The sequence below is a fragment of the Vanessa cardui genome, chromosome 11, assembly GCF_905220365.1.
Source record: "Vanessa cardui chromosome 11, ilVanCard2.1, whole genome shotgun sequence".
NCBI classification, from domain to species: domain Eukaryota; kingdom Metazoa; phylum Arthropoda; class Insecta; order Lepidoptera; family Nymphalidae; genus Vanessa; species Vanessa cardui.
This window is the reverse complement of record NC_061133.1, coordinates 11,782,474-11,792,204: the sequence shown is the minus strand read 5'-3', so window position 1 is coordinate 11,792,204 and position 9,731 is coordinate 11,782,474. Positions and strand designations below refer to the sequence as shown.

The 9,731-nt window shown below is 32.7% G+C and overlaps 2 protein-coding genes across 2 annotated transcripts in view; one reads left to right on the top strand and one right to left on the bottom strand.

The window, feature by feature from the left end:
• The first annotated feature begins 529 nt into the window (after nt 1-529).
• On the top strand, nt 530-8,201 carry LOC124533756 (zinc carboxypeptidase-like). The gene is made up of 9 exons (XM_047109239.1): nt 530-736; nt 3,500-3,630; nt 3,951-4,032; nt 4,315-4,471; nt 5,014-5,174; nt 5,625-5,712; nt 6,090-6,292; nt 6,586-6,673; nt 7,859-8,201. Exons 1-9 carry the CDS (start codon nt 578-580, stop codon nt 8,068-8,070), a joined length of 1,281 nt encoding a protein of 426 aa, XP_046965195.1. The 5' UTR covers nt 530-577; the 3' UTR covers nt 8,071-8,201.
• Nucleotides 8,202-8,301: 100 nt separating this feature from the next.
• Nucleotides 8,302-9,731, bottom strand: part of LOC124533401 (integrin alpha-9-like) — a 35,200-nt gene continuing 33,770 nt past the window's right edge. Inside the window, exons 25-26 of the mRNA XM_047108632.1 lie at nt 9,581-9,631; nt 8,302-8,525 (exon numbers count right to left, since the gene is read on the bottom strand). Coding sequence (XP_046964588.1) covers nt 8,436-8,525; nt 9,581-9,631 — 141 coding nt within the window. The 3' untranslated portion in view covers nt 8,302-8,435. The remainder of the gene's footprint in view (nt 8,526-9,580; nt 9,632-9,731) is intronic.

Sequence of the window (9,731 nt, the reverse complement as noted above, 5' to 3'; positions counted from 1 at the left end):
GTGGAGTGCGCTCATTAATAGAGACAGTGACAAAACATTTTCGAAATCGAAGTGTCATTTGCCACTATGGATTTCGAAGAGACGGTGGTTCTCTGTAAACTCGTGAGACTCGGCAGAAAAAGAAAGTCACCCAATTGTCACGTCGTAAATTTTTTATATATAAATAGTTTAATTATATATAAATAGTTGTCAGTTTAGTGCTTTAGTTACAAAAGGTACTAAGAGTTTACGACTTGGTAAAGGAATGCATTCGAAAACTGACGCAGGTTTTCTTGGACTGTACATCGACTCGGCTGAAAATCGAACCAGGCACCTCTGAGTTGTAAGCCCATGAAAACCGATGTATACAGTACTCGACCACGGAGGTTGACTTTGAATGTTAATAAGTTGTTATTGAGAGAAATACAACATAGCATACAATAGTATCGCAATCAATGGAAGACAAGTTTTAGTACACCAGAATGTGCATTCATTACTTGAATGATTTTATCTATTGCTTCAGCTTTTAATATATATAGGACAATGGACTAACGATTGTTGTTCTATTCTTAAATTAATTTCCAAAGTCATCACAAATATGATTCGGAAGTTATTTTTGATTTATACATTCCTCTATATAAATGGTTCTAGTTCTATGAAATTGGAAAATAATAAGTACAATAATTATAAGTATTATTACGTCAAAGGAGATGCAAGTGCATTGGATCATGTAAAAAACTATATGCTAGACAAGGATGTAAGTTTTTTTATATATGCTTTGTATTTTTGTACTACGCCAAACAATAGATCGTTTTTTTTTTCGAATTAACTAATTTGACTTTCGTCTAAATTGTGATTGGTCAATGTCAAAGCGACGTTAAACTGACCAATGAGCATTCAGTATTTAAAAAGGGTTTCAGAATTTGACAAATAATATGGGCCCTGTTTGTTATATTATTCATAGCAGTATGAAATATTACGAGCATTCAATAACATTCATAACATACATAGATATAAGTAGTACTTTTTGCTGGTCTGTTGCAAGCCAGCTCGGCTTCAACATTTTTTTGTTGTGTTTTGGATTACAATGTGAGTGACCATTATTGGGGACTCAACGTTATGAGAGAAATAGCTTATTAAATTTATCAGTCATTTACACGCGTTCAAATAGTTAATGTTTAAAACCCTATACTAAGATAAAAAAATAATGAATTATTTATTCATTTGATTTAATTATACAAATACGTATAGGTATTTAAATAAACGCAATATACTCAATAGTCGTTACCATAAATATTACAAATTGAAACACATTAACGCAGTTACGTCATAATAATGCCATCTTACACGTGTATCTGTGATTCGAATTTCAAAAATTACATATCTTTTGACGAAGGTACAAATATTAGTGGATTATAAAAATAATTAAATACTATGTGATCCAACCTCTTTACTGAATGTACTTTCTCGATGGATAGATAAACTAATTGTTTGATATAATTTGAGTACTGAACATATAATTTGATGCTAGATTAGAATATTTGATAAGTAACTAACATTTCATGACAAACTTTTATTAATTTATTAATTATATTACTGGTAATAAATAAAAATTTTAACAAAAAGAAAAACCGACTTCAAACAAAACACTATTTTAAAACAAATAAAAATGCACTAAAAAGTAATAATAATAATTGTCTATTTAACATATTTTTTAGAGTCCTCCTAGGTAAAATGAAATGAAAAATATTACACTACTTAAAAGTCAATTTACGATTATATAATGCAGTTATAGTTATTGTTATATTTGGAGCCGGCGTCAGCCACGGGCACAAGCCTCAACAATCAAAAGAAAGAAGCGATACGAGCCCCTTGATTAACCCAGTATATTATCGTATAAAAGGTAATTTGTAAGAAATATATTATAGGGGTATACTATAGGGTTTTCTTGGCTGACACCGACTCCAAATATAGCAATAATTATAACTACATTATATAATCGTAAATTGACTTTTAAGTAGTGTAATATTTTTCATTTCATTTTACCTAGGAGGACTCTAAAAAATATGTTAAATAGACAATTATTATTATTACTTTTTAGTGCATTTTTATTTGTTTTAAAATAGTGTTTTGTTTGAAGTCGGTTTTTCTTTTTGTTAAAATTTTTATTTATTTTTTGATTTTAAGTGAAGCTTATGTAGACTAACTATTTTTTCTTAATATGGATAGATTAAGCGTGCCTTTAATATGAATCAGAAATAACTTCGGGGACAATTTCAAAAGAAACTTTTGAATAAAGCAAAAATACACTTTCGAAATGTGGTTTTAATACGTCATGCGGCATAAACTACAAGGTACCACCCTCGAAAGAGTTGTAATCGACCTCAATAAAAATCTTTGCAAAAGAGTTATTCGTATGCTATGTCGTACATCATATGACATCACATCATATACACAAAATTTGATTAAAGACAGTAAGAAATTCTGCCCCAAATCGCACCCTAACTGTAAGTCGTTTAGGAGTTCCGTCAATACATAGTATAAAACAAAGACGCTTTCTCTGTCCCTATATCTTTAAAACTACGGAACGGATTTTGATGCGGTTTTTTTTAATAGATAGTGTGATTCAAGGGGAAGGTTTGTGTATATAATAAATGAACAATATAGTAAAGAAACACTGACAATTTTAGAAGTTTGCAATGTGATGTCGTAAATAAACAAATTCTTTAGTATATTTAGTATCAGTATTGCACCCGTGAGAAGTCGGGGCGGGTCGCTAGTTGATTATAATATTCGATTATGACAATTACATGAACATAACCACGTTCCGGAAGGTGATTCAAATATCCAAGTAACCCATAAATAAAAGATTCGACCGAGTATTGCTAACGTGCTCCTCAGAATTGTTCCGTTCCCTCCCGTTCCCTTAATTTGTGATGGATCCTATGCACAGAACCCTACCAAACTTTCACCAAACTACCCTTAAAGTATATCCTTTATAATAAAAAAAGAATCATCAAAATTGTGCGAACCAATTGTGAATTATTCACCTATTTATCGCGCACATACATAATGCAAATTTAAGACTTATGTCGTTTTCATACGGATACCATCATCGGAAAAAAATAAAAAAAAAAAGTGAGACCCCACGGGAAGCACTACCTTTCAAACAAAAAAAATTATCAAAATCGGTCCACCCAGTAAAAAGTTATAAGGTAACAAACATAAAAAAAAAAAAAAAAAAAAATACAGACGAATTGATAACCTCCTCCTTTTTGAAGTCGGTTGAAAATAAATATTAACGTCGTTACAATATAAAGTGCGATCTGAGTGATTATAGTAATCAAAGATAATCTTACTTGTTACTCTAGTGTCTTGTAATATGTCAGTCTGCCTTTCGATTTAAAATAAATATTCCAAGAGGACATACGAGTACGATTGTTCGTCCAAGATTCTAGTTAAATCAGTATTAGCAACGGCTTATATTATATATTAACGTTACATCCTACTATTTTTACAGGAATCTTTTCTATATATAGGCGATATAAAATCAGCTCAAGTAATAGTACCACCGGAATTGAACTCAGCTTTTCTAGAAATAGCTAAAAATGACAAAGTAAATGCGACGCTTCTTTATGATGATATTGCAGAGTAAGTTAATATTTTATTTATAGAATTAGAGCCGAGACAGCCCAGTGGTAAGAACGCGTGTATCTTAATCGATGATTGCAGGTTCAAACCCAGGCAAGCACACATCTCAGTAAGTCTCAAAAAGCAAGAAAATCAATTGTTTTTCGAGATACGAGATAAGAGAATTTATTCTTAAAAAAAAACTATCTATACATAAAAAAAATATATGACCTTACAACTTAAAGGTTTTTAAGTTGATAAGGTATCAGAATTACATTAAGTGTTATTTTAAATAAATACAATATCGAATAAAATGAAATTATGTAAACTTGTATTTTTAGAGTAATTCGTGCCGAGAAACCGTCAATTTTAAGAAGCAAGAAAAGAGGGTTTTCTTGGGACGCTTATTACGATGTTAACGACGTAAGTTGAATCATATTTTTGAACCGAAAATTCAATTTGGACTTAAGTCGTATACTAGCCAACCAATTAATATTCTCCCACAAACATCAAAACATTCAAATTTATTACAATATATAAAAATAAATGACAGCTACAAAATAATTAAATATCCTAATTTAAAATTTTCCTTGAATTGAATCTTTACGATGATATCCAATAGTCAAATGATAATAATTAATTGAGAAATAAATAAATTCAAGAAGATCACTCTCAAGACATTGGTTATAAAATAAACATTTTCAGATTTACAAATATCTGTCCAATATAAGTAAAACTTACCCTCAATGGACAGAGGAAATTGTAGGTGGCAAGACTTACGAAGGTCGTGAGATACGAGGTCTTCGTATCAACACACCGGCCGCGGAAGGCGTAGAAAAACCAGTGTTTTTCATCGAATCAGGTAAAAATTATTATTCTGCAATGATAAGAGTAGCCCATTCCCTACAGCTGACACAAAATTCCTACAGCTAGAACAAACAGCACTTATATTGTTTACGAAGTTTAAGGGCTCTTTTTCAAACAAAGCTCCGATACGGGTTGGTGAATAACTCTGTTATTATTGGAAATATTAGTCGCCAATTTTAATTAGATACTCTTGTCCCAATTTTGTGCGTATACTTAGATTACACTAGAATAAAAAGACTACAGCCCTCAAAATATTACAGAATTAAAGTCCGATTAAAACAAATACAGTCATCGATAACGCTTAAATTTAAATTGAATTGCTGCTAAAATAATAAACACAATAAAAATGATTCATTAAATAAACGAACAAATCGTCTGTGAAGATTTTATTACTTAAGAAAAAATCTTCAACAATCACACATGCGAAATTCGAATTGGGCACGAGCGATCGAATGACCACACGTGTCTCTTCCTTGACATACAAATACAGAATCCAAAAAGAGCAACGTAAATCTAATATTGACAGTTGCTTCTTAGGTATACACGCGCGAGAATGGATCGCCCCCGCCACGACAACGTACTTCATCAATCAATTGCTCACGAGCTCAAACCCTAATGTAACAAGATTGAGGGATCAGTTCGACTGGCGGATCTTCCCGACTGTTAATCCTGATGGATACCATTACAGCTACGTTGTTGTTAGTACTATTCAATATTACTATTCTACATCAAATACTTGTTTACGCTTTAGAAGCCTTATAACGAATAATAAAGATACAAGAATATATTTTTTGCAACAATATTTCCGAAATATGATAACTGGATCTTCATATCTGTCTTGGTGACGGCTGAAGATATATCTTTTCAATTGTTGCGTATTTTGACAATACTTTTAATTATTAACGCGATTTATCAAACTCGTTATTAAATAATTTATTTCAGAAACACCAAAACAATTATACAACAAAAAACTGTCCCAAAAAGACAAAATATTAGAGCTCTTTTTTCTCATATTTCTCCTGATATGTTCCGAAACTGAGATTATTCGAAGGATAAATGTTTTTTACCGAACTCGTATTCAATCAAGCATGGATAATTGTGTAATAAATGTGATTTATTGAAATGTTTTAGTGAACATATGTTTTCAGGACCGATATTGGAGAAAGACTCGCTCAATATCGTCCAACGGCTGTATAGGCGCTGACCCAAATAGGAATTGGGATTATAACTGGGGACGTGAGTAATTAATAACGTGAATCTCCCAATTGACTTTCGCTGAAACGTTCTAATATGTAATCTAACAAATTACTTGTCTTATGTAGGCGACAGCCAAATCTTCTACACCACAGATGATAATCCTTGATATAACAGTATTAACAAAAAGATCAACCTTAATATAAATAATTTTATAGCTATTGAAACGAAGTATTTCTACGCAGTTTACAGTAATATGAGCTAGAAGAAATCGTAATGTAAAGAAAAAGCGTTCTGCTCTGATCATATAATCTTCCCTCTCTTTCTCTCTATCTCTATCTCTTTCTTGTATAGGCTTATTTTATTATTTTAATAATACATTGTTTAATTATTCTTTTTTTAATTGTTTTCTTTTATAGAATATTCATCATCAGATAATCCTTGCGATTATCAAGTGTACGCTGGATCACGTCCGTTTTCGGAAATCGAAACTAAAACATTATCGTCATATATATCAGGAATAGATAACCTACTGTTCTATGTAGCCTTTCATTCTTATGCGTCTCTATTGTTGCTGCCTTACTCTGATTCTACTGAGCACGTCCACAATTACGAAGATCTAGTAAGTTATTTAGAATAACTATGATATCGATTAATTTTATTACCTTGAAAAATAATTATTTAGACTTCTTCACATTCATTATATTTATATTATTACAAATACAACAGACGTATGGGCCATCTGATGCTAAGTGGACGTTTCCTATTTGCAAAGGTTCTGTTAGAAATTTTAAATAATCCATAGAGTGCATGCTTATTAATGAAACTGTAGTTGATTGTGGCTTATGAGCCTCTTCGTCGCTTTAATAATAAGTCATTCAAATAGTATCCAATTAATTACTTTACTTATTTTAGGTGCAAATTGGTAAGGCTTCTTTAGAATACGGATACAAAGTTAATGAAGAAAAGTACAGTGGCCCTGGGACAGCTGCGGAGACCTTATGTAAGTGTATATGCGCTCGGATAAAGTATTCATGATTATCAGGTCATGCATAGATGAATTTATATACACATAGAATATTCTCACTCATTCTCTCTTGCACATGTTTCTCTTCTATTTTATTTCATATATCTTATCTTATAACCATGGGTACCTATATATACCGTGTCCTTATTATTCTGTGGACGAGATTTTCCACGTCAGGACACGTGAATCTTAATCAAATTTTACAGGAACAAAATCATCCAAAAACACATTTTTTTGGGATCATCTCGTGCTCATCGATGAAAAATAGTTCAGAGGATTTCGACTGCATAGATCGAATACAGGTCTCCATTGACATTGAATATATTGAGATGCAAAAAATGGTCTCCTCAAGAGACCATATATCAAGAGAATAAGACCCTTTGATCAAAAATACATTTAGGAGTTTTTATTATTATTGAATTATTTTTTAATTTACTTACCTTATTTGGTACTTTACCTTCGTGTTTTTTGGCTGCCTCGTTGATCTCATGCCTTGATGTAAAGCCACTGATTCTAATGTTCTGAGTTCGTGCTCCTGGTACTAATAAAAATGCATTGATTTTTTTCCGAAAAAGTAACAGCCCGAAGTTGGAAGTGTGTATTTTATAGTTAGTTCAATAGTTAAGAGCAGAGATGGCCCAGTGGTTAGAACGCGTGCATCTTAACCGATGATTGCGTGTTCAAACCCAGGCAAGCACCGCTGATTCATGTGCTTAATTTGTCTTTATAATTCATCTCGTGCTCAGCGGTGAAGGAAAACATCGTGAGGAAACCTGCATGTGACAAATTTCATACAAATTCTGCCACATGTGTATTCCACCAACCCGCATTGGAACAGCGTGGTGGAATATGTTCCAAACCTTCTCCTTAAAGGGAGAGGAGGCCTTTAGCCCAGCAGTGGGAATTTACAGGCTGTTACTTTACTTTTACTTTTTTATTTTATAGTTCGCGTCTGAACAATTTCCGGGCGTGTTAGATTTGTCGTCCTATCGGATTATGAGAGCGCACTTACGTTGCCGTGTAGACTTTAGCACAATAAAAGGTCCTGCTTCGTAAGTTGGGCTCCAGATATTGGCCACCGTCACCGGTAAATCGGCTAGACGACACCAACTTTCTAACAGGTAAAACTGAACCCTTTGTAATAAACTGTTTTTTTTTTAGATAAAGCCTCAGGTGGTAGCATGGATTGGGTGCGCTACGCTCTTAACACGCCGCTTGTTTTCACATATGAACTCCGTGGCTCCTCTTTCCACTGGCCTGCAGAAAGAATACCCGAGCAAGGAGAGGAGGTCACGCAAATGATGCTCGGTCTAGCAATAGAAGCAGAAAACTTAGGATACTTTTATAGTGATTCCTCATTAAGTTTAAAATAACCATTGTTTTCAAATCAAGTTATATATTTTCAAAATATGTCTATAGTAATCATGATTTATTATTGTAAAATGACTGGCAAGTCTACTTCATGAAATGCTTGAATATAATTAAGTAAATTGTACTACAAAAACGACATTTAATTGCACACCTAAGACTATATTTCTCAGTAAACTAAACACCTTCATCCTACGTTTTCTTATATTATATAAGGTTAAAATAAAACTCTATCAAAATGTTTAGCATTTTATAAAATATATCAGCAATAAAAAAATACATAACGCGAAACATATTTTTATTAAATATTTTCTTTTAACTTGTAAAATTTTGAGTCACTATTCAATAAATTCTCGAAATTTCATAAATTCTACTCTTTTATTAATACTTCTGAATCGTTTGTAACTTCGAAATTCCTCAGTTGCATAGGTATGGCATCCTCTATTATTTCTATGTCAGCCTGGAATTAAACGAGGATTATTTATTTAACATCTAGTATTGAGATTCTAGGCCCTAAGGCATGTAGTTGTAACCTATATGGCTTGAAATCCTAAATTAGAATGTTTGGGATACTCAGCACTCTTGGTATCCGGGCAAGCACTTATATTAATTAACATTACGCTTCATCTCTCGGCAGGCGTGTTGTATTCGTTCCTTCTGACTTTAATAGGAAGGAAGTTGAGAATGCAATTTTATTTGCGCATACTTTTTTTTAGAGTCGAGACGGCCCAGTGGTTAGAACGCGTGCATCCTAACCGATGATTGCGGGTTCAAACCCAGGCAAACACCGCTGTTTCATGTGCTTAATTTGTCTTTATAATTCATCTCGTGCTCAGCGGTGAAGGAAAACATCGTGAGGAAACCTGCATGTGACAAATTTCATAGAAATTTTGCCACATGTGTATTCCACCAACCCGCATTGGAACAGCGTGGTGGAATATGTTCCACACCTTCTCCTCAAAGGGAGAGAAGGCCTTTAGTCCAGTAGTGGGAATTTACAGGCTGTTGTTGTTGTTTGTTGTTGTTATACTTTTTTATTTAGTTTAACAACATCCACGAGCTCACATTTGTCCAAGCCTAATATGCCTATAATGTATTCCATTTCTTACAGTGCCAATTAAATGGGTGGTAGTGAACAAAGAAAATATGTGCTGCAGTTTTTGGAAAATAATATTTTCTTTTTATATGACTTTACCCTTGACATTATTATATCCCAATGAAATACCTTATATTTTACCATCTTAGATGCTGGTATATCAAAATAGAATCTGTCTCCAAGGTATAGCTATATCCTCAACTAATTTCGTTAAAAATCGACTCAGCATTTAGTCTGGACAATACAGCAAGCATACGTGATTACGATGACGTGTTTTAAACTTGAATATGATATTACAATTTATGACAAACTCTTTAGTTAGAAAAATAGAAGAAATTAATAATGATACATTATATAATTAAAATGATATGAAATTTAATTAGGTTAGATGATCAGTGATGATAAAAACCTTCAATAACCTGAGTGTCTTCATGGGATGAAGTGGCTCCATCGTCAGGATTGGGTCGACGCTGAAACCGAAATCATATCAATATTTTATTCATATTCACCGTATAGTAAACAATATTTTTTTCTGTACGGATAAAATGTCTTAAAAAATACACAAATGAC

What these genes read in the sequence shown, in the direction of transcription:
- LOC124533756 (XM_047109239.1), top strand. Translation starts at nt 578, where the DNA reads ATGATTCGGAAGTTATTTTTGATTTATACATTCCTCTATATAAATGGT. An exon ending in AGTGTTTTTCATCGAATCAG is followed by an intron (nt 4,472 to 5,013) that starts GTAAAAATTATT and finishes GTTGCTTCTTAG; the next exon opens with GTATACACGCGCGAGAATGG. An exon ending in GACAGCTGCGGAGACCTTAT is followed by an intron (nt 6,674 to 7,858) that starts GTAAGTGTATAT and finishes TTTTTTTTTTAG; the next exon opens with ATAAAGCCTCAGGTGGTAGC.